The sequence below is a fragment of the Fopius arisanus genome, unplaced genomic scaffold, assembly GCF_000806365.1.
Source record: "Fopius arisanus strain USDA-PBARC FA_bdor unplaced genomic scaffold, ASM80636v1 scaffold00002, whole genome shotgun sequence".
NCBI classification, from domain to species: Eukaryota; Metazoa; Arthropoda; class Insecta; order Hymenoptera; family Braconidae; genus Fopius; species Fopius arisanus.
Genome location: NW_011887741.1, coordinates 1598018 through 1625551, shown reverse-complemented (window position 1 = coordinate 1625551; position 27534 = coordinate 1598018). Strand labels below are relative to the sequence as shown.

At 37.8% G+C, this 27534-nt stretch overlaps 3 protein-coding genes across 5 annotated transcripts; 2 read left to right on the top strand and 1 right to left on the bottom strand.

Annotated features, from left to right (window-relative positions):
* The first annotated feature begins 4623 nt into the window (after positions 1–4623).
* Positions 4624–8323, top strand: LOC105266671 (neurogenic differentiation factor 1). The gene is made up of 3 exons (XM_011305018.1): positions 4624–5948; positions 6887–7215; positions 7751–8323. Exons 1-3 carry the CDS (start codon positions 5656–5658, stop codon positions 8137–8139), a joined length of 1011 nt encoding a protein of 336 aa, XP_011303320.1. The 5' UTR covers positions 4624–5655; the 3' UTR covers positions 8140–8323.
* Positions 8324–16112: 7789 nt separating this feature from the next.
* Alh (Alhambra) lies at positions 16113–24246 on the bottom strand. Of its 2 annotated transcripts, XM_011304986.1 has the most exons (10): positions 24122–24246; positions 23371–23450; positions 23045–23209; positions 22769–22966; positions 22296–22518; positions 21883–22214; positions 21449–21777; positions 18629–19864; positions 18284–18412; positions 16113–18111 (listed from the first exon to the last, which is right to left on the bottom strand). In XM_011304986.1, the coding sequence occupies exons 1-10, from the start codon at positions 24228–24230 to the stop codon at positions 17973–17975; spliced, it is 2940 nt and encodes a 979-aa protein (XP_011303288.1). In that variant the 5' UTR covers positions 24231–24246; the 3' UTR covers positions 16113–17972. The 2 variants fall into 2 exon arrangements, with proteins under 2 accessions (XP_011303288.1, XP_011303279.1); XM_011304977.1 differs by having other exon boundaries at positions 21883–22518.
* A 13-nt stretch (positions 24247–24259) lies between these two features.
* Positions 24260–26461, top strand: LOC105266657 (uncharacterized). Of its 2 annotated transcripts, none has more exons than XM_011305007.1 (2): positions 24260–24345; positions 25378–26461. In XM_011305007.1, the coding sequence occupies exon 2, from the start codon at positions 25390–25392 to the stop codon at positions 26077–26079; it is 690 nt and encodes a 229-aa protein (XP_011303309.1). In that variant the 5' UTR covers positions 24260–24345; positions 25378–25389; the 3' UTR covers positions 26080–26461. The 2 variants fall into 2 exon arrangements, with proteins under 2 accessions (XP_011303309.1, XP_011303300.1); XM_011304998.1 differs by lacking the exon at positions 24260–24345 and adding an exon at positions 25026–25305.
* The last annotated feature ends 1073 nt before the right edge of the window (positions 26462–27534 follow it).

Sequence of the window (27534 nt, the reverse complement as noted above, 5' to 3'; positions counted from 1 at the left end):
GGTATTCACTGAAATTGAAAAATTCGAAATTTTTGAAAAAGTATCAGGGGAGAATTAAAATCGAGGAGGTATTCACTGAAATTGGAAAATTTTAAATTTTTAAAAAAGTATCAGGGGAGCATGAAAATGTAGGAGGTATTCACTGAAATTTGAAAATTCAAAATATTTGAAAAATTCGAATTTTTTAATTTCAGTGAATACCAATTTCGAACGCCGAAAATTTTATCCACCCCGTCGACTAGTCCCTCTGACAGCGGGACTACTACTGAGGCAGTTACTGAGTCGGTTGACGCGCAGACCCTCCCCCCTCCATTGCGCCCTCCCTCTCTTGGGGTGCAGTACTACGAGGGTGGTGGGGGCCGTCAACCCCCAGAACTGAGCCTCTACGTTAGTCAATCCCCATTGGATGCAACCCTCGAAAAATTTAATTTCGTCGAAGATTCGCGAAAACCCCAAACTTCATTGTCTAATTATGTCTGTCCATCATTTTCACCCAACTGTTCAATAACTCAAAATTGTTCATAATTATCTCACCGATTTTACCGGATCTCCCGCGAAAAAACAAATAAACAACAAATGCATGTCGACTGTGTGCGTAGATGCCCACAGTGCAGGGGTTTCGCCTCCAAAAAATCATTCAATGGTCCAGCGATGATATTCCGTTGAAATAATCGCCAATTCCTCCATAAAATCGTCCCGACCCGTTCAACTCGACTGATTGGCACCTCGGGTGCACTTGTTTCGCCGGTTTTAGCCTTCTTTTAGTAAAAAATGTGAGGAGTAAGCGCCAAAACGTACAATAGACCTCATGACCACCGCCATCTTGGATGCGACGTAAATCGATGTGCGAGGCAATTTTTGTTCCAAAAATGTTTTTATCTCTCAGGGTTTGAAATTCATGGAAATACCCACGAATTTCACCGTAAAATTGTTGTTAGATATTATACTCGACTGATAAATACCTCTGTTATAATTATTTCCGCGATTTTAACTCTGTTTTTACTAAAAAATGTGGGGAACGAACGACAAAGCGGCGCGTTGTGTGGGGTCACCGCCATTTTGACCAATTGCGCAGATCGATGCGCACGGGTCTATTCGCACTAGATCGATTTGAAGTTCAAACTTTCATTTTTCTCGTCAGCAAATCGTTTTTCTTTTTCAAACATCATTTCTCCATAGAAAATACTCTGCTGTTAAAGAGTTCATTGAATAATTAATCAAATTTTATAATCTAAAGTATGGAATATCTTATACGAAGAAATTTTTTATTCGAGAACATGTAACGTTTTTTTTCTTTCCATTAAAAAATTGATTGGATAATTAAAAAAAAATTATAATATAAAATATCGAATATATCATGAATGTACAATTAAAATAAAAAAATTAAATATAAATTTATCACGAGAAGATTTTATTTTACAAAAGGTCATGTTTATTCTCATGATCAAATGGATAAAATCTATAAACAGAAATACTGGGAAAAATCATTATTTGTTTTTGCTCTGGTACGAGCACCTCCTGTTCACATCCACCAGGAAGTGATTACAGGGATTTTATTAATTATCCCTGATGATTTAGAGCCTGAAAATTTAGTCTCTGCCATCTCCAGTAAAAAACCGATATCTTTCATGGGATCATAAAAAAATTAAACGGTATACGTCATAACTGCACGTAAACCTCTCCCAGTGGGGGGCACCTGTCTAATGTCTATCCTCACATCCGGTCTGCATGCACTATTTCCGGTATGTGGGGGATGTACCAGGGATATCCCCGGACCCCTGGACGAGAGGGCGCGACCCCCAAAACACTTCACGCACCGCAGAACATATTTTCCCCCTTATTCTCCCCTTGCCATCGATTTGTTATCACGACACGCGATTCTTCTGTTGTAGTTATTGTTCTTTTCATTGCAAAAGGGAGAGTGAGTGGTCAATTTTCCGGGGCTCCTCCAGAACTCTTAGAATGTTCATTTCCCTCGGAATCTGGATTTTTCTTTCTATCGGTGTGACATTTTCCTGTGAATTCTTGGAAGGAAAAAAAAACAAAAGCAAAGAAACACGACATATTTTTATTAAGGGGCAGGTGGGCTTCTGGAATCTTCTAATAATAAATAAATAATATTAATCCGAAAATTGTAACAATAAAAAATAAAATGAAGGCGTCAGGCGATAGCCTTTTATAAAAAATTTCATGTTTTGTATTTGTCTTGCAATAAATTCCGTTAAAAAATCGATAAAAATTTTGTAAGAAAGTGAATTCACGACGATTTTCCCGACTCTCTCTTGGCGTGATAATTTTTATTTGGAAAAGACTATAATTCTTCAACATTTTCGGTGTTCTGGGAATTAATACCATCCCATTCCGGTCCAGATGATAAAAGGGGAGTGTGAAAGCACTCGATTCGAGAGGGTAACTAAATCGATTTCACACTCACGCTGAGTAGAAATTAATAGACACCCGGGACCAGGTGGTGGATGTGAGGACGACGGGGGTTGGACACCGTGGAAAAATCATCCCCATGTTTTTAAACATCACTTACACAAAAAACATCGTATTATTTACCGATGACGATTACTCGAGGAGCAGACGAAATCGTTGAGATTAATTTCACAGCAATTTCTCCTGAAAAAATAAATAAAAAATATATAAATATCATCGACAAATATTCTTCGATGTATTCCTCGGGGTTGGGTGATAAATCGGTCCAGATGGTTCACTCATTACCTCGGATTGTAATTATCCCGAGCTGCAATCGGTTTTTCAAAAATCGAGGGATGAATTACCGATTCGGACTCCTGCACGCGATGAAAAATACGATCCCCTATCCACGGTAGCTGAAAAAAATAAATGGAATGAAAGCGAGATAATCGCCGAGATATTATTTTACGAATGGACAATTGCGGATGAGATTCTCGGGTCTGATACGTCGAGAGTAATCCCGAATGAAAATAATGGATCAGCCGAGGCCTTTTGTTACGTTAAAACGTGGGCGAGCTGGAGAAAATTGTTTTCCAGTTGGTAAAATAATATGAATATTTATATTCAGAACTGTCTCGAGATTTTTCTATTTTTTGATGAAAATTTTTCCCCATTAATCCGAAAAATTAATTGGAAAAATCCAGTTGATTAAAATTCATTTTTTAATATTTTTTATTATTATTTAGAAAATTCGATGATTATTTAATTCAAGGAGATCTGGAGGTGATGTTTAATTATCAGAGAAGCTAGAGGTAAGAGGAATTTTCAGGAAATTCTCGAGTAATTGAACAAAATTTGAATTTCGAAGCGAAGGAAAAATTCTTTCCTGCGCTGGGGGTTAATAGAATAAAAATTACACAACCGCATCGAACATATTTTTGCTCACATGATCCTGGCAATTTCTGATAGCGATCCCAGATTTTCGATTCGATAAAATAACGAGAGGTGATGGAGATTGTGTGCACGTGGCTGGGCACGTGCACCCGGGGTTAACCGCACTGGTGACATTTGGCCGGTGAAGCAAAACCCGTAATTACGAATTCAGTAAAATATCCATTCCTCAAAACGTCGTACAATTTCGTTATAAATTGGGGGGTAAACACATGGCACCGCGGAGACACTTGGCTCGTGAAATCAACGAGATATTTTAAAACTGCCGAATTATTTAAATCAACTGAAAGATCAAGTTCCACACAGGGAGAAATATACGGTATTAATTACGTGTAGTTTCCGTAATTCTGGAGCGAAATGTGGCTGTCGGAAATTTTAGGGAACTGTCACGTAATTTTTATCTAAAGTCGCGGAATTTTTCTGCGGTGTTTCGTAATTTTTATCTGGATTATTAGTGAAAAATTACGATACCGTCATTTAAATTTTTCGAATCGACTCCATAATCGGTAAGTGACCTGAAAGTTCCGTAATTTTTACGGAACTTTCAGGAAATATTAAACATTCCTTTTTTAAATTCCATAAAATTTAAAGACAAAACATCATTCAAATCATTAATTTGATTTTATTTTTAATTCAAAGTTTTTCCAACTCTCGAGGACCAAAAAAAATTTGTTTAATTGTGGAAAAAAAACTGATGCACTTGTCTAAAATGATCTCGAAAAAAATTTGTTGTATTTTTGTAAAAAAGATTGAATTAAAATGAAGGAGAAGCCTTAAAAAAAATGGCATGTACCATTTTTAAATAATCATTATTATGATACACAAAAAGTAAAATTCATCTATATATATTATTTATCACACACATAACAACGAAGTGACTATTAATTTTAAATAAAAGACAAAAATATGAAATTAAAAAATCATATGGGGCTAGTCCCGTGAAGCCTTCATTATTGTTAAATAAATAAATGAAAGAATGGTACAGGAACGGCAAATCTTTGTTGAAGAAAAATGATACGTGAATTTGGTGGATGGAGTGTCGTCTTATCACTTCACCCCTTGCACCCCTTGCACTCACCGCATCCCTTATCAGATCGATGAATAGGCGGCAACATCACCCCCGTTGAACTCCAAGGGGGGAGAAGATACGCCCCTCCTGTCCACCGATTGGACGACCACTGGGACTCATTCGACCCCTGGGGCACCCCGGCTGGAGCTTTTACCCCGTCTTTTCCCACTTCACCACGACTCAGTTACCGCTAACGTCGTGACTCCACCGCGATCCGGTGATAACGCAATTATCTTCACTATCCTAACTATTCCGCATCAAATTCCCAAAAGAATTTTTTTTTTCAACTGAAAAAAAAGAAAAATCGACGAAAAAAAAAAGCAAACTTATCGCACTCATTCGCAATTAATTAGATATTAATTAAGTGATTACTATGATAAAATAGGTGTGAATAAAAAAGTGATTACTATGAAAAGAATAGTGTGTAATTAATGAAGCATTCCATTCTCTACGAAAAAGCGGGAGAGAATTTCAAACCCCCTGAGACTTTAATTCAATCATTAAATCAAATTACCCAATTAATTAATCAGTCATTGATTGAAAAATCATGGAATCAGTAAAGTATTCCAATAAATAATCCACGGGTAATTACTTCCAAAAAAACAGTGTCTTTTTTCGGCTCAAACCTTAGAAATGATCAATTCGACCTTCACGAAAAAATAGACTAATGATTTAATTAAATTATCAACTAATCAAATTCCTTTTCTAAATATGAAGGAAAGGATGAATTCAGAATATCTCGAATAACCCATGAATGATAAATTTTATTAAATAAAATGTGTGAAAAACGTGAGACAAATTAATATACCGAGCTAAACACAGAATTAATTGCGAGCGGTGGTAATTATTTCATGAATCATCATTAGAATAATTCTGGGAATGAAGTCTTTTTTTTTGTGATGAAATGCTGAAGAATGTATGTCTTGGAATTTTGTGGAGTGTACCACTCAATTAAAGAGTGTTGAACAAGTGTTTAATAAAAATCTGGAGCACGTGCGAGGGGTAACGACACGTGCCAGTGTTTTGAGAGAATCAACCTGACGCGTGTCCTAACGGTATCAGACCTGAAGATCACCCCCTCGTGCTCAAGTGCCCGGAAGAAGGCTCAGCAAATTATTTACAAATGCAAAGAGAATAAAATGTAATTACCGTACCGGAGATAAGGAGCGATCTAGTCAGAATTTCTGGTCATTAGTTTGTAATTTGAAACTGTCGGGATGATGTACTCGGTGGACAATCTGGAGCTGGACATGATGAACAGGCATTATATCTACGATGCCCACTCGTTCCTGGGGAATCCTGTGATACCACAGCTACCTCCACACTGCGGTGCACCGACGGCCACCGTTTTACCGCCGATGGTACCCCAACTTCCGCCCTCGCATCCACCTGGAAGCACTGGAAGCTCAAACTGTAGTGAACATTATCCATTCGATGAAAATAGCAGCGATGATGAGAGTATTTACAGCAGTGATCGTGAGATTCGATCTAGGGACGGACATTCCAGGAAGTAAGTTCATGAGGAAATTAATAATTAATTAAAGTCAATAGAAATTATATATTAGTCATGAAGGAGTCATGAGGGTGTGGACTGTCGAGCGTCGCTTCATGAATTTTCACATTCTCTGGAGTATCTCGGGACTGACTCGTTTGAGAATTCAAAGCCCTGGGAAGAATTTGTAGAGAATCTTATCAGCTGCAAGATCGGGCTTATCACTTTTTTGGATTGATTCACTCGTTTTTGAGATATCTTCGGTTTTTCTACGTGTGTTGAGGAAATTTTTAGTTTTCGGGATTTTGTTTGGAAGGCAGTCTTCTGGGGATATCTTTCGAATGGTAGATGGTGGTGGAAATTTTGTAGGAAACATTTTGTAGAGCGGAATTAGAGCTACGAGTAAGGTTGTTATGAAAATTGGCTAAAATCCGTCGATTTTGGAATTTTCCGTGAAAATCTATTGCGGAATTTTGGAGGGAAAACTATAGGTAAATTCGTCGTCTGTCATATTCCGGTTTTTCTAAAATATCTCAGCCCTGAAGAGATCTACCAAATTTTCACATGAAAATTTTTTGTAGCTCTACCTTCCACGCTGAAAAACACTCTTTACAAAAATTTCGCTATCTCCTCCCGCATCGAAGATATCTTCAAAAGATTCATCCTCAAAATTAATTCCAAAAAATCTGGACCTGACCCCGACATATTTCAAAAAACTAAAGTTATCTTAACAATAACTAGCTCCAGCTAAAAAAGTCATAAAATCTTTTATAAAGCTGATAAAAAAAGGAACAAAAACTTTTTTTCGCTCAACCCTATATCTCCCTCAGATTCAAAGATATTCAGCTCCAACCACCCCCCCATAACTAGCCGCAAACACAAAATCGAAATCTCGAAATCTCACTTGAAGATTCTTCACGTTTCCGAATACCTGACTAAAAAAAAAGATTCCCCAGGCGCAGTCATGATTGCATGATGGAGGACGAGGATGGGCCGACGTTGAAACGTCCACGTCAAGCAGTCCAACAGCGACAAGCAGCAAATCTCCGGGAAAGAAGACGTATGCAGAACATAAATGACGCATTCGAGGGTTTGCGAGCGCATTTGCCCACTCTACCGTACGAGAAACGATTGTCAAAAGTTGACACCCTCCGTCTCGCCATCGGTTACATAACATTTTTGACAGAACTCGTGAGGGCTGACAAAGGCAGTGACACCCACAACGGCAGTGGAACCATCTCCAGGTGCACGGGAAGGGAACATACCGAGAAAGTAATAGTTCACAGTAAGTTAAATCCAATTTACGTTACCCGCCATTCCATTTGACTTTTGCATGTTACTCCCGAACCCCTGGATTATTTCGTCCAAGTATTTCTACCCTATTTTCTTATGTACAGAGACTCTAGCGAAATGAATAACTTAGACAGAAATAGCGCATTGTTGTTTGAGGAATAGAAGATTTGTTATTCCTCATGGGAAGACACAGGTGGTATCGCAGCACCCTAGGTGTCAGCGGTCATTTAGAGGAATGACAACAGACCATTGTCCGACGATGGAACACTTCCGGTTCGTTAAGGCCCTGTGTTCCGGTGGTTTAGCAGCAAACTGACCAATTCCCAGAATCTCGTTCCATCTTTTTGCATGGATATCTCCAAAACCGCTGGATTTTCGGAGGAACTCCATACGACCTTTTTTGTAGAGCGTCGAATTTTGCATAAAAAGTTTTTCAATCATTTTTCTCTGGGCCCCATAGTTCTGGGGATATCCCCGATCTAAAGATCAAGAAATTGTTGAGTGTTGAGTTCTCGAATTTGTTCTAGGCTACGGTGGAAATCCTTTCATCTCGCATTCACTCTCCTGGTCGAGAAAATCGGATATATCACCCAACGGGATGATGTTCGCGAAGGTCTGGACACCAGAGGATCCACGTCTCACCAAGAGTTCGTCGACACTTTCAAAAATTGAGGCGATGGAGATGGGGAAGGTGTGGTCCCCAGAGGAAACTCATACATCGAAATCCGATAATTCTGTTGACAAATTTGAGAGCCCGGAGATGCCCAAGGCCTGGACACCGGAGGAACACGGTGTTCTCAAGAACAGCATCAACGAGAGCATGGAAATGGCGAAGACGTGGACAGAACCTACATCTACCCTGAAAAATTGCATGGAAAAACATTTGGCCCTGGACTGCGTCGCTGTCCAGTCGTAGGGAAAGGGTTAGTGGAGGCAGACTGAAATTTTCCTACGAAATCATCGGGTTATTTAGTTTTTAGGGGTCTGTCTTCACCTGGACGTCACCAGTGCAGCCAAAAGAGAAAATAAATCTAGTCGAATCAAGTCATTATATTTGTAAGAATTCAGATTACTGTAATTATCGTGTGATAAAGATTATTGTAAGGGTCAGTCATTTGTAAATAAAATCTACCATTATGATTTAATGAGAAATTGTTATTTTTTTTTCATCGTTTTCAGGAGAAAATATCCCGGGATTTCTGTAACTCGGTGAATGTTTAAAAAATAGGAAAACCGATTTTTTAATTAATCATAAAGTAATTTTTTTCAATAATTTATAATTTCAGATTATGTTATTGATTTCTAAATGAAATTATTGCATTAAAAAAAACAGTAATAATTCATCCAATTAATAAAATAAAAATAAAAATTTCTTTTCCAGAAACTTTTTGAAAATTTGTTAAAAATATTCCGATTACAATTTTTTTTACCCGAGTCATTAACTAAAAAATAAAAGGCAAAGACCCTCCACATATCCGATAATATCGAAGCTCTCGTCATAAGTGAATAATAATCACAATAACGTTAAAGTTACGAAATTGTTGATTTGACGAAATAACGAGGGGTAAAAATGAATGATGGAGAATACGATTAAAGAAAGCCCTGGGAAATTCAAGATGGCGATGCACCTGCGTGGTCCTAGAGTACCAAAAGCTGTGGGGTGTGCGCGACTCTGTACTCTCTGTACAAATGGGCGGGTACGTCGATATTGGCGAGCGTCGCGACGTTACACTATCCCCGAATGAGATAGACAACCCGGAGGGTAGACAAGAGAGGAGGGAATGAGAAAAGCGTAATGGCGTTGTACCGGCTGTTGTGCTTCCCACGCGTAGCGATCGTTTCGTTATATATAAATACCCTTAAACCCCGGTGTTATACCCACCCTATTTTTCCACCCACCCACCTACCCACCTATCCACCCCCTGGACTTCCCTCACAGGTCAGAGCTGAATGCATGTATCTCCTCGTTTCGTGCTTCAATGCATCTGCAATTGGGATAATGCTACCGATAATTAACAATAATTTTTACTGGAATTTTCACCGGAAAAGTGAAAATCATGTACACGTAAAAAGCACTAGCCAGTGTTGCACTACAATTTTTTTTGTATTATTAATAATAATTATTATTATATTAGTTCATGAGTTGGAATTTATGGGGTTGATCTCGTTAATTAGTATTCATTATAATGTTTAATTATCATTTTGAATATTTTAGGTAGGAGTTAACAAAAGGAAAATTACGATATTGATTTAATTCGCGATTTACGCGATCTTAATTGTAATTTACGTTTTTAGAAATCGTGATTTATCGAATGTTTTCAATTTTCGTGATTATGATTAATAAATGATTTTCTAGCGCTGCGCGATTTTTGAATGCCAGATTAATATTCTAGAGCTTTTATAGTGAGAGCAGTATGTGACAGAGTAGAATAGTAATGAATGTAATGAGAATTGTAATTATTGATTATTATTAGAATATTGAGGAGAATGTATTGTCAATAATCAATCAATTCATGTTGTTTTTTTACTTCGACCAGTTTTTCTTTATTTCAGCTCTAGTTCGCGCACGGGGGAAAATATCTAGGGTGTCCATGGCTCGGCTATAGCTCTCCACATTCTCGACTATTCATAGTAATTTCTGGGGTGAATATTTCATGATTTGTAGCAGACTCTTGTCTAGGGCTTTCTGCAATTGTTGAGTACCAGAACAAACAGAAAATGTGAGTCCTCAGGAGGTCAAATAGTCGGAAAAGTGGAGAAATGTTTTCATTTTCGGGAGCTCTGATTATCTAGAATTACGTGAGCATTTCCTTGAATTTATTAAAAAGCTTAAGATTCTAAAGAAAAATAATTTTTGATTCATTTTCATTTGTTCGTGAGATGAACATATGAAAGAATTGAATTTTGATTTTTCGAAAAAGTCCCTTTTTACCTCCGAATTTCCTAGATCAGGCCCTGAGGCCTGAAATTTTTTTTGTAAAATAATTTTTCGATCTTCGAGGGCTTTAGTCTTCATAAAAGTATATAACAAACACATATATTACATATTATATCGATTCCTACTATATGATTCATTCCTCCCACCTCAAATAAAAAGTATCCTCTCTTCCCCAGCCCCCTCCCCCCTCAGTAAATAAAAATCACCTCCCAACGGCTAAAAAATTACAAATTCACGATGACGACGAGCGGCTGATAAATCGATTAAAAACGGTGCGATACAAATTTTTTATTCAATTTTTTAATTCAATTCCATCATTCCCGCAACTCCTACGGTCTCCCCGCTATGGATGGAGAATTAATACTTTATTTGTGTGTCACTCCAGCTGCGAGGATCAGCACAAGTGTCGACTGTTGTTCTCTCGCGCCTCTTCCCCTAGGCCAAAAAAAAAAAAAGGGACCAGAAATTTCATGGGCACCCCAACCTCTCGAAACAGATCCACTGGGTGTACACGGACCGCTAATTTTCACCGACATTGTCATACCAACGTCCGAGCCGATTATTCTCAACCCCAAGTGCATCTTCACACCTTCCTCAAATAATAATAATAATTAATCAAATAATAAAATATAATAATAATAATAATAATATAATATATAATTGGCATGAAATATAATTATATGATATATTATATAATGGATAATTATATGATATATTATATAATGGATAATTTTATAATAATTATAATATGTAATTATTTATTTGTAATTTTCATTTTTTTTTTTCATTTATTTAAATCCGGATGTAAATTGCAAATTTTGCTGGAGGATTTCGGTTCTATATATTAAATTTTAATATTAATATTGATGTTAATATTTTTCCTGAATATTTTTATCGTCTCCATGTTGAATCGATGATTTGTTTATTGCGATGACCGGATGGACGGGAAATCTATGGCGTTATCTAGAGTGCATACAGGTGTTGGAGAACACCTGGGGTCATCTAACCCTCTGCATCGCATTTACGATCGTTAAAAATGTGTCGTCTTCATTTTTAATTGGATTTAATTTTTTCCACGGTTTTATTATTAGTCATATTTTATAACGAAAATGTTAATTAAAAATTCAGCAACTTCGGTCGACGAATCATCAAGGAGATGTGGAGATGAAGTGTATTTTCATGAACAAATTACTGATAAATAATTAAATCAGATTGAATTGTAGAGAGAATCTCGGTTGTCATCGTTTTCTCGATGAAGATTAGTCTTAATTAAATCGTAATTAATTCAGATGAATTTGGTGGTGAGTTGATATTGTCGGGGGAAGTAGATGATTGGAAATTAATTCGAATCAATTTGGTGTCGATTTTTCCCCTTAACCGTAAACGATGGAATAACTACCGAGAATTAGTTCAGTTGTACTTACCGAGTTCATTATTTTTCCATTCACTGTCTTTTTGGGGCGATGGTGCACCGTGGGCCACTATCAGCTGTGAAAACACCCTTGTTTATAGACATCGGGACACAATGAAGTGTAATTGAATCCATATTCGGGTTTTTGTGGGGAGCTCTCTCCGGGTGTTGCTAGTGGAGCGTGGAGACCCAAGGGGCTGAATTTGTGGACAATTAGGGATAATTTTCGTGTCTCATTGAATGGAAAAGCGATATCAATGCATCACTTAATTTTTCACTTAAAAATTGAGACATCCTTACAACAAAAGCCCTGAATTCCATTACTAATTTATTTCTGAAATTAATTTCATCACAAGATATTTCCCCGGTAGTTTTGGGGAGCCTAATGCTCTAATGGTTACTTAATAATCATAATACATTTTTTTGATTATTACTATTTCATGAGGAATAAATAATTTTTTCAATCATTTATTGCAGTGAGTTTCATGGAAAATTTCGTCCGGAAACTTTCATACAATTTTTCATACAATTTCAATGTGATATTTTGGAATATTTGAATATAATCATAAAAATTTGTGCAATAATTTGCATTTCAAAAATTCGGGATGATTCGGGGATTGCACTTCCGAATCCTCGCGATTTTTTGAATTTTTTAAATTTTTTGAATTTTCTGAATTTTGCCGCCCCCACCCCCCGGCAAAATTTGCGCAATAATTACCAACCCCCCCAGGTTTCCGCGAAGATTCCCAAATTTCCGCGACTTTTTGAATTTCGACGTGGTGGTGGCGGGTCGATCGTCTTACGGGTCTTAATCCTTACGGTCATTCGAGACATTTCGAGAGTTTCGATATATCTCGAGATCGATCTCCTTTCTCCTTTTTATACTACTAGCATTTCTCGTGGGGATGATTGATTGGTTATACAGGGGAAAAATTCCTCTTGAAAATAGTGAATAAATGGGGAAAAAATGGGGAAAAAATGGGGAAAAAATGGGAGGCGCAAAGAGAGCAGCGGTACCCTCATGTAAAAATACAGAGCAAATACCTGGACAGCTGCACTCCAGGGGTCCAGGATGTAGAGACAGTTGCATTAATCCCCTGCCCTTTCGAGTTCGCTTTGGCGCTCACAACCCACCGATAAAACCACCCCGACGATCTTTATTATACTTCAATTATCAGTAAACCCCACGTTAAGTCGCAACAACCCCTTTTCATACAAAGGCTGTATTCACATTGTCAGTACATGAACCGAAAAGGTGTAATTTTCATAGTTTTCTTCATTTCAGTAGATATTTTTCCAATTGTCCATTTATCTCCAAAACTATTGGCTCTGAGGAAAAATATCAAAAGAACTTTTTTATTGGAAATTTAATTAACTACAAAAAATGGTCATACAATTTTCCCGCGAAACCGATCGTTTCAGGGGTAAATCGGGAATTTAACAATTTGGTACCAATGGCACCCATTGTTAATTGATTTATTAGTTTATAAGCAAAAAAATGAATTCGGTGATTTTTTTAATGCGGTTAAATTTCCTGAATTCGATGCAAATATTTCTGAAAATCAGGGGTAATTTCTCCCTTTATTTTTCCCCTGAAAATTGAAACTTTTTTCTTTGTGCAGCGAGAAGTTTCCATGAGGGGTTCGACCAGAGGGAAATCGACGGTTTGAATGTTGAAGTTGAAGGGGAAATAAATAAACTTATTGATTTCCTTGGGTCGTTAATTCTGTTTTTATAGAAAAAAAAAACTTTTTGAAAATGAAATTTTTCCGATCGCATCATTCGCTCGTTAAATATTCAGTTCGGATTAGAAAATTTTTCGTGAATTAAATGATAACTATCTTGGAGAGATAATTATCTAATTCCATTGACTGTTTTAGTACCGATGATATCGGGAGTTAAATCCCCCGTGAAAATTCGGGTGAGCTACCCTCGCATTTTAAATCGCATTAGCAGTTGCATTGTATTTTAAAACTTTCCTAATTCGAGATGACGAGATAACGATTTCGAAATCGGAGATACGATCCGTCGAGTCCTCGGACTATTTCTCGATATTTAACTCGTCAGATCTGAATTTTCTGTTTTTCTTCCTCGAAATTTAAAAATCGTTCTATTTTTTAAAGTTAATTGTAATAAATAAATATTAATCTTCAATTTTTTCATTTTTCAATTGAACTACGCGATTAATTTCTACTAAACAATATCTTTTTTGTCTCAATCAAATTATTTTTACTGGAACGTTTGAATTGTAGATTAATCAACCGATTTTTAAAGAAAAAAAATCGAATACCGATTTCGATTTCATTAGAATTAATTTCCCCGGATGGAGGAAATAATTTCCCGGGAGGAGAAAAAGAAATATAATTCAATTACAAGAGAAATAATAAATTCATTTTTGTTTACAATTCCTCTACTATTTTAAAAAGTCAATTATAATCAATAAATATTAATTTCCTTCTTCATTTCCAATGCATAATTTATTTCTAGTGAACAATATCTTTTTTATATCAATAAAATTATTTTTACTGAAACATTTGAATTTTATATTAATCAATCAATGTTTGAAAGTAAAAAATCGAATACCGATTTCGATTTGATTGGAATAAATTTCCCCGGGTGCAGAGGTGCCTCCTGAGAATTATCTCGACGATATAATTCAATTAACAGAGAAATAATAAATTCATATTCGACAGGTGAGTACACACGCTACGAATAGTTACCATGAAGGGTTTTTCGACTCTACATCTATATCGATTTGCGGATATAGCATGAGGTCACAGGTGATGAATTCCCACGATCTCCCATGTTTATATGAACAGACAGGGCTATATTCTCTTTATCCCTTATTCCTGCTGTCATCGGGGCCCCAGTGCAAGTGGAAAGTTAAGTACAAGTGAGGAAAACATTAGGTATTCGTTTCTAGTTGAATAACACGAAACTGTAATTGAGGGGAAATCTTCCTAAATACTCGACGTGTTCATTAATTTACGACTCCACGTAGAATTTCCCCGTGATTTTTCCTCCATTTTTAATTCATCCTTTTGTAAATAATACTCAGGACAATTCCACCGAGTGGATAACCGAATGGAATTTATTATTTATTAAAGAATAGAGTTGCTACTCACCACCTTACACGCGAATCGATGCTCAAGTCGTTTCTTCTTCGGCGTTACAGGTTTGATTTCGAATAATAAATTAATCGAGTTTTCTTTTCATCGAGTCATTTATTCCTTAACGTTCATTATGCACATTTACATTACAAAATCGGGTCGCACAGTCCATCGAGTCTCGATAAATGTTGCATTAATAATAAAAATGCTGGATTTTTCAGAAAATTATACTGATCTTTTCATTATTCAATCGAAAGGATAAAATTTTAGAAACTTCACTTTCGAATTCCCCAGAAATTCCTCAGGGTCTAAAATCCTCAGATTATATTTGTAAGCTTTTTTAAATTTTCTCAGTGATTTCTCGATTTTTTATTAATTGTTATTATATAATTCTGTTGTGAACTAGGATAAGAGCATTTTTTTCACGGCGAGTTTTTAGCCAATATCTCGAAATTGAAGAAAGATAATGATATTTTCATGAATACCTTTTTTGTAGCTCTTATCTTTTTCTGTAATTAATGTTTACGCGAAAAATTTGATGTGTTCCTTCAATTCCGAGAAATTGGCTTGAAACTGCAGAAAAATTCTTCGATATTCACGCGCTTTTTTTTAAATAGAAATCTGAAATTTTTTATGAGAAAAATTCAGTACGAATTAAAATTTTGTTAATGTCTTCAGATTTTCAGGAACATATCTATCGAGGTTCGATAGAACAGGCCATCCTCGTCTTAGGTCCCCCCCATTTCTTTGTACATATAAAATAGAATGCTAGCAACCTACCTCAACTATCCTAGACGTTAATCAACGCCGTTTCACGATTTGTTCAGATCGTGGGTGGGATTTACTCATAATTAATCATTCAATTTTTCTCTCGTCGTATGATCGAATCAGATGATGGAATCCCGAGGCAGCAGTGAATAGAGACATAAACCCCAATTTTCACCCAAATTTTCCGTGTGTACCCCAACAAAAATTCACTTCAACCTCGAGACACAATCATCTCGCACAAAATGAGATGAAGGAATGAGACGAATCGACCTCCCGAGTCTCCACACGATAGCGAATTAATTTGGCACACAATTTTTCAGTGAAAAAATATTCCATCTGTTAAAAATTCTTACCCGAAAATTTATATCTAATTACACATTGTGTATCTAAACGTAGAAAAGTCTTATCGATAAGTGTGCAAAAATTTCTCAGTGAAAAAATTGTCAATTCACGTTTGACCTCTAGATGGAAATCTGTTCCCTCTGATTTATTCCTGAGCAATGATATTTACTGATACACATTCGCATCCTGCAAGCTCGGTACGAGGTCCTCCGGTTAATCTAGGCCCTTATCATACGACGAATTACAAATTCACAAGAGATCATTTCAGTTCAATTCACTCATTCACTCCAGCATCTGTTGTTCATTTCCCCTCCCATTAGTCCTTTGATTCTTCCTCAACCAAGAATTATCCAGAACATTTAAAAAACTTAACCCAGAAATGATAAATTAAATTTTTCAATTGGAAATTTCGATATGTCAGTTGGAATAATCTGTAAAACGACGAAACATCTCGCACTTTTCACAAAAGATTTATCAATTTCTCAAGATTCAGATGCAATTCGTTTTAAGAGACAAAATTTTCTGAAACTTCGAGATTTTTATGAGTTGTCTCAATTTTGCTGAGAAATGGAGTGGAAAATTGTACAATTTCCCATATTTATAATATAAAAAAGAAAATTCTCCTCCACATTCTCCCAAAAAATTATGAGTATTTTTCTCTGAATTCACCTAGAATTCCTGATTTTAATAACTTTTAAGTAAAATAACAAGAATATTTAAACCTGAAAAATTGAAGAAAAATTCAAGTCTGTTTCCCCGTTTCCCGAAAGAATTCCATAATTTCTTCTCGAATTTCTTGCTGACTGACGTCGTAAAAGGCAGTGCTCGTGTTACTCCCCAACACATTAATTCCCTAACGAATAATCACCTAAAGAACTCTATCTCGTGCGTGTGCGAATGTGGCAGTAGTGCATTGAGGTATTCATATAAAATCACATATTTTGTTCAAACGTCCCAAGTACAAACCATTTCCTACCCCAATGGTCACATTAAAAAATGTCAAATCTCCTCAATGCATCACTCCTAATATACAGGCATAAATCTATCAATGTACACCTACATTATTATTGCTATTCGTCGATTGAATTTAACAATACAGCCTACAATTTGTACACATATCCTAAACCACCCACTCACACGCAAGTTCAGCCCAGCAAAATTTAAATTAAAACCTTTCTTATTTATGTTTCCTTTAATTTATTCAAGTCTTTGCTGTTTCGAGATAATAATCCCCTAATTATATAATTTTCACGTCCAAATACAAAAGTTCTTAAATGCTACAGATTTTTCTAGTCTGTATTTTTCTAATTTCAAGTCAAAAACAAATTTCATCTTTTTTCTTAATTAATTGGAAACACGAGTTTCCGGTCAATTGACAATTCCAATCTCATTAGATTTACTTAATTAACGACTAAACTGGCCTGTTCAGCGGCAGCTTTGAATCAAGAACACATGATCAACTATCGCAGCATTCAACGAGGAAACTAAACTAGAAAATAATGCAGAACTCCAAAACGTAATAAAGTTAAAGGAAATAAAAAAATTGAGCCTAAACGCAATAGCGTCGTCAACATTCACAATTACATGCAAAATGACTCCCTAATAACAAAACAAAAGGGCAGAATCAACATCACGAGTGAAGTGTTAAACCGAGATAATTCAATTAAATTTTTTTCCATAATTATCGATTTTTCCCGAAAAATATCCATTTGAACGGAAAACCTTGAAGAACTTTTTTGTAGCCAATTGAAATGCCCACAAAGAAGTATTCTTGATATTTTCTTCTAAAACCCATAGCTTTCGAGATCAATTAATATTTAAAAAAATAAAAAATTGTATGTTGAGTAGAGTGAGACGAAATGGAACGTCTTCAATCGTCAATAACTTTAGATCAGTAGAGTGGAATTCAACGAGCTTTTTATCATTTCAAAGATCTGTTTTGAAGCTTTGAATTGAGAGAAAATCATTCAACTTTACTTGGTGCTTTCCGAGTTATTGATAATTGACCGTTTTGTCCTATTCTACTCTGTCTCACATTATAACTACACACGTGACATTTTTATTTGTACGAAACGAAAAAATGAATGATATTCTGCTGCGATAGAGTAAAGGGCTGTGATCACGCTGGTACCGAATACCTCAAAAATAATCTTAAATAATTTCGTCGAATGAATTCACCTTCAGCTTGGCTTATTGGATGGCCCATGACTGGTCGTTGTGGGCCCATGGCTGTGTTGATTATGAACATTACCTACTTGATTACTGGTAAGACTGGACATCGTCGGTTGATACACCGACCCCATGTAACTGCCTGAAGACCTATCAATCATTTTCGATGATTCGTCTATATCGATCTCGTAGAGATGCTTAATTAAGATTATTTACAGGTTTGATGTCAAGTCGCCCCGATCGATGATGGGAGGTTGTCGACGACGAGTTAATCGAGCAGATAATTATTTTTTTTTAAGACGGTGTTGAACCATTGTCTTACCTAGGTACTCCTCGAAGGGGATCTGGGGTTGCTGAGGAGCTTCTGAACACTCCGGAGGTATTGGCTGTTGCTGGCGACACTATGTTGCCTGATTGGGATTGATGATATCCACTGGCTGCGGGGCTGTGCCTGGACAATCCAATATTCATTACGGTAAGATAAACAAATGACAAAATAAATATATTCTATAAATTACAAGATGAAAATTGAACAAAAAATATTGACTTGATGGATTTGTGATTGATTTTTTGTTTAATTCAATCGTCTCGATTGTATTTAGTTCCCAGAAATATTTTTCTATCCAAAAACAAAATTTGAAAAAATTCAGGATGAAATATTTTTCACCTTATCGTCGTTGGGCTAGGCTGAGGTGGTACTAAACTTCCCCTATGAGGATATTGCTGTACAGAGGCAGCAGCAGGTGGTGAAGGATCAGGTGGCAGTCCATTTTCCATTGGTGTGGAGTGTCCACTGGAGCTGGAGTGAGGCATGTACGTGTTATTGACCCTGGAGTCTCGACTGACCCTGGACATAGATGCAGGTGCCCCAGGTGGTACATTAGCATGTGGAACATTAGAATCAGTTGGATTGACTGAGGGATGAATATTATTCGGTGGATGATTGCTGGGTTGAGTTGTCAGGGGAATGGCTAAACGTGCATTAACAGCTAGCAGGTGATCCCTGCGTTGGAGTAGGCTGTTGACATGCTCCTCGAGTCTAAGATTTTCAGCTCGTAATTGATGGAGGCACGATAGCAACGATGCAATATCGAAGTGCTGTGCCTGCTCCATGAGAAATTGGCTGCCCTGCTCCCACTGTCTCTCCAGTAGCTGATCGAGTGTCTGAGGTATTGCACCACCAGCAAGACCTCCAGCCCCAAGACTCGAGTTATTGCTGTTCTGAGAGAAAACGGCTGAGAACGACGTGGCAGACTGCTGCTGCTGCGCGGCCTGATTCGACCTGATTGAGGCTATAACTCGACTGTGGAGCTGTGGACCAACGAGATTGGTAGATGAATTGCTAGCCTCAGTGAATATCGAGTGGGCCTCCAACTCCTGATTCAACGTATCCGACATTTTCTGGGCCATCGTCGATGATGGATTCAACTGATTGCCCAGCATGTGGGGAGCGCTCACACCATTCTGAAATAATTTAACGTCTTTCTCGTCCTTGGCATTGGTAAGCATTGCTGTTGGTGTTGTTGATGCTGATGGTGTTGGTGTTGTATTTCCAGCGCTCTTTCTCTTTCTTCTGCCAGGGCCTGTGCTGCTCATGCTCTCAGAACCTGGTGAACTAGGTGGTGAGTCCTTCACCACTGGTCCCATAGTACCAGAGCCCACGCTGCTGAAGTGGCCAATACCCAGCGTGGGTCCCTGAATTATAGAGGGAACTGGAGCCACTGTTACCGCTGGAGGCGGAGGCAGCGTGGGTGGCGCCTGGCTACTCCTTCCTCCGCGTTTCGATGTTGTTATCGAGGTCGAAGATGACGAGGAGGGCACTGGAGGCCCTGCCACTGGGTTACTGCTCGATGAAATCCTCTTTGTCCTCCCTCGCTTTTCCTGCTTTTCTGTTGATTGAGTTCTGAAATCATTTTTAATCATCACGGTATTAGGGTTCTGTGAAAATATGTTGAAGGGCAATATGTAAAATTCCCATCGGAATTTTATTCTTTTTAGATATTTATTGTCATTTCATATAGAACAAATTGTGCAATTTAATTGCGTTAGAGCAAAAATTTTATCCTTTTCAATTATTATTTCGACTATTATCCTTTTAATATTTAGTCCAAGTCTTATGATTTCATATATCGGTCGGTCATAAATATCAATAAATCAATTAAGTATTCAGTAATTACTGGGTTGGTAGACTTTCACGTGGGATTTTTCAACAATAAAAAAAAAACGTAATGCGGAAACATGATTTTTTTCGAAAACATTTTGGCGTTGAATTTCATAATTCATTTTTCATCATGCGCTCATCATTTTAGATAGCCATTCTGTAATCTCGAATATCTAGTGTTAATTATTATTATTCGAATTGAAATACCACGCCTCCATATTCGTCCAGGTTCCTCTATTTATTTTAAAATTACTCTTCAATCGTTATTTCAGAATCATTTATTTCATTCAATTCTAAAGCGAACAGATTGAAAGATTTTTAACGAGCAGCTCGAAAATCCCTAGAGCCGAATTTGTTTTTCATTTCAAAAGAGAAATAGCGGTAATTGTGAGGTTCACTGTCGAAATATTCAAAATGCTAGATGTACTATTTCATCAATTCTTCGACAATCTCGAGTAATTCGTAATTGTTTATGAGTTTGTGGAGTTTTCGCAGGATTGGCGGTAGAAAAAAAAAATAAACATAACCTCCAATCGATTTTACCTTCTCATAGACACTCCCGACAATCTCCCCCCAATAACTTGAACACAATGGCTTCCACAGCAATTTTTTCGATTATTTAAACAATCGTGAGATTGAATTTCACGAAGATAACAATATCCAACAAATCACAGATACGAAATGACCTCGATTGAACCGATGTACCCGATATACACATCGAAAGGCCTTCCCCAACTACTGTTATAAACACACTGCCAACTTGTATTTGATTTTTACTTATTCCAACGACAAAAAAAATCAACGTTTCACAACGATAAACCACAAATTGAGATCAATAATCAGTTGTTCTAAATCACAGAGGCATTTAAGACACATTTTGAGACGTTTTTAACCCGATAAACCTTGATATTTTAGGATCATAATCGAAGGAAATAGAGGTTAAGACGGGGGACCTGCTTGTTTACCCCCCACGTCAGCCATTTTAAAACACAGAGCACTGCACTCTCGAATTGCACAGCCTTCGATTATAATCGAAATGCAAATTGTCGATGCAAAAATTACGCGCGAAAATACAGCAATTCAAAATCAGCGAAGAATTCAACAACTCGAACCACATCTTTCCTAATTACCGATTTATCTCGAAAACTATTGACTCAAATGAGAAACATTAGAGGACTTTTTTTTATCCGATTCAATTTCCCACAAAAAATGTCTCTCGATGTTTTTTCCTGAAATCAATAGTTTCTGAGATAAATCGGTATTTACTCGGTGAAGACAAGGAATAAAGTGGAAATGAAGAAATTGAAAATAGAAAATCGCTCTCACCTCGACCTCTTGGCAGGCGTATCCTCAGGATGACCTTTATCACCGACAGTTGTCACAGTTCCATGGATGGGCTGTGTCATGGCAGCTGTGGTAATCATGCTCTGTTGTAATTGCTGGTAGAGTGTTGGGGCACTCGTTACGATACTCTGAATAGAGCTGGCTAGAGAAGTAGCTGTCAGTGGTACTGATACCACTATACTATTGGCTGTCGTTGTGGGAGACTGAGCCACGGTGGAAGGTGTCACGGACATTATCACGGGAGTTGTCGTCGCCTCAGTCGTCACTGGGGTTGTTGAGGTACTTTGAACTGGAGGACTGTCAATTTTTAACTAAAAAATCCCCCAAGAAATGTTGTCAACGAATTAAAAACACTTGATAAATCTTGTCTGACAATTCATTACGGTGAATTGAAATTTCAAAAACTTGTTAAAAACCTTTTTTGATTTTTCTGGTTCTGCATTGGTGCTGAGACTAGTGGCTTCGGTGACTGTTGGTTGGATACTATTGGTGGGTGCCTGTGGAGGAGCTCCAACAGCTACAACTACAGATCCACTGGCCTCAGAACTTACGGAATGATTAGAATTTTCATTTCCCAATGCAGTTGGTGTTCTCGCGCCTGTTTTTCTCTTCTTGCTTGTGTGACTGGAGGACTTTGTGGACGATGAGCTCGACCTGGACTGGCTCTTGTGAACCCCAGGACTCGGTTTCACTCCAGCCTGTCCTCCCTCCACCCCGAAGACACTCTCCGACTGGGTGACAACGGTCTCTACGAAATTTGAACTGGTAAATTTACTGCTACCAGTGTTTTGGTGTTGACTTGTGTCTTTTGGAGTGTTACGACCGCTACCACTTTTATCTTCCGTCATGCCATTGAGTTCCAAACTCGGACTCGAATTTGATTTTGTCTTGGAGCCTGTCGTGGATTTTGAGCTCGAGCCTTTTCTCTTCGTCGTGCTAGAGCTCGTCTTCAGAGGGGCCTCTGCCTCTTTCTCTGGTGATGAGTCCGAGGAGCCGTTGTCAGCAGGGATTGGCTTGTAGGGGGGAATTGTCTTCACGTTGCCACCTTTTTTCTAGAGAACAAAATCATCTTCTTGATTATTCAAAGCAAACTTCCCCTGAAATTCATCTATTCCAGAAACAATCTGCACCACACGGTGAGTTCTGAACGAATATCTCGATATTCTCAAAAAATCCGTGCCTTTGATAGATTTCGAGATTTTCCCTGAAAATGTGACGCTCAAAAACCTCAAGTTGGAGCTTTTTTCTTAAAATTCAATTCTTTGAATTCAGAACTTGTTAGGGCAATAAAAAACTAGTTACCAGTTTCGAATAATGATGCTGGCAGTATCCACAGTACTTGACATTGTCAAGATAATTTCCAGCCTCCTCACAGAGGAGGCCAAGTGCCTGAGCGCACGTAACATGAAATTGCTGCTTGCATCCTGTCTTATTACACTGCATGCAGGCTCCCACCGTTGCTCTGCTACCCCTGCCCTGCTCCTCGCATATATAACACATCTGAGATACAAAAAACATGGAGAATGTCAAGAATTAATCCACGCAGAATAACAGGAGCTAAAATCAATGAATCGTCACCTTATTGAACCTTTCCCCTGGGATTAACTGGAGAATAATCGGTTCCATCGTTGTGACGTTTCCAAATCGCACCTCTGGGATGTACAGGGCACAGACCACGTGGGCCCAGCCCGCCTGGTCTGTCTTTTTAAGGGCCCCATCCCTGCTTGGGCACAATTCACAGCGCTGAAATTTCGAAACCAAAAATTCATTATGCATCCTCAAATAAAATTCTCCAAAGTAATTAATTTAATTTTCGTGAGATGAGTTGGTTTGAGGCTAGTAAATTTAATTGGTAGGAATACTTTTCTTTTGAATGAATGAATCACTAAAATAGAAATACTCACCACTCTGGCACTCCTCTCCTGCGACTCGCATTTCCTGCAGTACCAGGGCCCTGTGGGCACCGTGACAATGCCATAACACGCTGAAACCCCGTAAAAAGAATAAATCCCCAGAATATTCAAAACTTGAGTTAAAAAATGAAGATCAATAAATTTTCCAAGTTTTGACCTTGAAATATCAGACCAATGACAGTTCCTCAGAATTTCCAGGGAATTCGATCTTTCCTTTCCAGAACAACGAAAATTATCCTCGAATCTCCACGAAAACTTGACCTTGAAACCGAACTTTGCCCTTAAACGACAAAACAAGTGACAGCTCCACGAAAATTCTCTGTGATTCCCTCATTAAAAATCCATACCATTCGCTAAAAAAAACTGAATCATTTCACTTTTTATCCCGACCCAAAAAAAAACTGAAATTTCCAGAATTACGTCCTCGTGAAAAAATCTTCGAGGAAAAAACCGAACGTTCCGTAATTCCCGAGAAGAATGCAAACAATGAAATATTGTTAAAAATTCCTGGAGTTTTGTTGAAAAAGGTCGTCATGTGAGCATTGACAGACCTAACCTAACCCCATCAGAATAAAACCCCTGAAAGGCTTGAAGATCTCGCCCAGGACCTGGAGGTAGTGATGCAAAAAGTGTAACAGCCCAAAGAACCTGGACACAAGGGAATCCAGAGGGAGAGAACCCCTGGGGAGGCTCGGGGTTGTGTTGATAACGTGAATGTTGGCGAAGAGTTGGCAGGACTCACCCTGGTGCACAGCAACGGTGCATCCTTGGCCATCGCAGTAGACCAGCGGATTCTCAGTCCATCCCCTCTCGTCAGAACACACACAGCACCCTCCAAGCATCTCCTTCATGCTGTGGTCCAGACGGTGACTAGATTAGCGGGCCAAGCTAGGCCAGCTGACGTCGATTTAATACCCCGCATCCCGCCTCAAGCGGGTACATATCACGTATCAGCTGTAATTTCGGGTGAGATTAAACTCCAGATGACGAAACAACAACGAAACTATCGTCCACGCGTGACACGTCCAATTGTCTCCCAACACGCGATAACCCCGAGGTCCTGGAAATAAAGTCACGGAATTATCACCTGAGGGTCGACGATTTTCACACCATCGTTATTACTCGGAGCTTTTTTTTTGTGGCCACTGGGCTCTTTTCGGGGGGGGACTGAGTTAGAAAAAAACTCGGGGGGTTTGTTATTCACGTAGGCGGCGATTATTTATTTCGCGAGGCGGCCATTTTATTTTGTTGTTCATTCACTGCGCATGCGTTTGCAGACCCCGCCATTCGCGCGGTGCATTCTGGAAGTTGCAGCGGGAATTGCCGTGGTTTTTTGAATTTTTTTAAAGGGATTTTGGGCTTCGAGAATTTGCCGGGAGTTTTTTTCTGTTTTGTTTTGTTTTTTTTTTTTTTGTCGTATTGAATATTTTATTAACTGACTTTTAGTTTTCAATGAAATCATCGATAGAAAACGGTGAGTTGTTTAGGACCTGAGGATTTGACTCCCGAGATAATTTTTTAACCAATAATTATCTAGCAAAACGCGCACTGCTCGCAAATTAATTCACCATATTCTCCCACTCCACTAGTTCTATTATTTTTATATACTATATACGTCTCATATGATGGCAGTACTTGAATTTATCTTACCGCATGCACATCGTATAAATCCTGAATTTCTGTGTCAATATAAAAAAAAATTGTAAAAATAAATTCAATCGACTCACTCATATCAATAAAAAAATCGATTTCTAACATGTCGGTATTCGGCACATTATCTCGATAACTACCGAGTTCACAAAAAAAAGTTACATAAACTTTTTATAGAGAATATCATAACGTATAAAAAAGTCTAATCACTTTTTTCTGTAAATTCGCCAGTTCCGGAAATATCGCCCGATAACTGAAACGTCAAATACGCAATCGGTATAAAAAATCGATCACATAATAATTTCAAATAATTCAAATAATTGTCAATAAATCAGATAATAATTACAGAATAATTACGAAATGGAGACAGGAGATTACACCATCAGGACGACCTCTCCCTCGGACCTGCCCCAGGTCCTGGACCTGATGAGAGAGAATTTCTACTTCGAGGAGAACATGTGCAAATTACTGTGCGAGAGATCGAAAATAACTGACGACGAGAGGGGAATCATAACTGAAATATCCGACGGATCCGTCAGGGCGATACTCCAGGGCTCGACGTGTTTCGTCGCGGTTCATTCCTCGGGGATCGTCGGGGCGAATTTGACTCTTTTGAGCGAAAATCCCGGGTGCGGGGAGGGAAAAGACGCCCTGGCCGGGATTTTTCCCTCGAATCCCCATTCCCCGGTCATCGAAGAGTACCACAAGTATCTCATGGACATCAACGACAGGGCGAACCTCTTCAACCGGTACCAGGTCAAAAACCTGATGGAATTCTACGCAGTTGCTGTTGATAAAAACCACAGGAGAAAGGGCATCGCCCAGGAACTCATCTCCAGGGGCATTTCCTGGGCTCGGGATCAGGCGATTCCTCTCGTTTTCGGAGTCTTCACGTCCCCTTTTTCAATGAAAAGCGCTCAGCGCGCTGGGATGACCAGCATCCTGGACATCGATCTACTGGAGTACAAGGATCACCTGGGGGAACCGATTTTCCAAGGAATTCCTGCGAATATCGTCAATGTCATGGTGCGGGAAACAAAAAATCTGTGACGGAGTTCTGGAATTTTTCATGGAATTTAGGAAACAAATGTTGAACTCAAATTTTGAAATAAAATTACGGAAAGAATCGAATTGTACCGAAAATTTTTTAATTAGTACATAAAGTTTAAATAAATTGTGAACGATTTTCCAGAGACCTGATGGAATTCTGGAAATCTCTCTGGAATTTATGAAAAAAAAAACTATTGATAAAATTAAAGTGAAATTGAATTAGAGAAAAATTTGAATTATGGTGGGAATTTTTGAATTAATAAATTAATTTTAAATAAATTGTGAACGATTTTCCAGAGCCCTGATGGAATTCTGGAAATCTCTCTGGAATTTATATAAAATAACTGCTGATAATATTAAATTAAAATTGAACTCAAAACAGAATTGCTTTATGCAGGTAATTTTTTAATTAATAATGAAAATTCAAATGAATTTTATAGTAAACAGAAATATTTCGAGCACAAAATTTTGGATTTGAAAGTTTAGAATTTTTTTTGTGTTTTCAATTTATTAAGGTTACTGTTTGGCTTCTGCATTCGACGGTAATAGAGGTTCTCCCCAAAACCAACGAGCGATAATAAAAATAAATTGACAATCTAGGTCAAGAGTCAGCGACTGCATCCCGGAGGCTTGAAATTCTTATCTCTGTGTGACTTTTTTAAGCAACACCTCATTGTTTAACAGAATTTACAATTCCCTCGTTATTCCAAGTGGATTCATTCATCTCCGTGAGTAGAATTGCTAATTGATTGGTTAATTGACTCGTATCTACCGAATTAATCGTCAAATTAGACAAATAAAATTTAACCCTTCGGTTTCAAGCGATAATTTCTGGGAAATTATCAATTTTAACCGGAAATGTCAAATGACTTTTTCAATCCAAAATTTAATAGGGTAGAAAAAAGTCCTTCTGTTTTTTTTTCCTTTGATCGATAGTTTTCAAGATAAATCGATAAATCTGCATCGAAGTGCTGAGACAGAAGTCAAATCGGAACTGAGAATTGATCGGTTTTCGATGATTATCTCGGAATTGGGGGTTAATACCGAAAATATTGTCATGACCTTTTTTCTAGAGGTAATCAAGAGCTACAAAAAAGGTCATTACGATAATTTTCGTATCTCACTTGAGTTCGAGATATTTAAAGTTATGTGACTGTATAATTCTGCTATCGATTTTTGTATTGAATTTTGATACGCGACTTGAATCGCAACAATCGCGATAAAACCCCACGGAATGCATCTTCGATTACTCGATGTACGTAATCATTCGGTATGATAATGATTCCGGAATTATTCAAGCAGACGTTACGGAAATTATTATTCACCGGATGAACCGAATACCAAAATGGCAAACCAGTTTTCGCCGATTTCGACTATTGACTAGATTTCAATGAAAATCCCGGAATCTAACGGAAATACTAAAATTTTTGTCAAAACCTTTTTTGTAGATCTGGC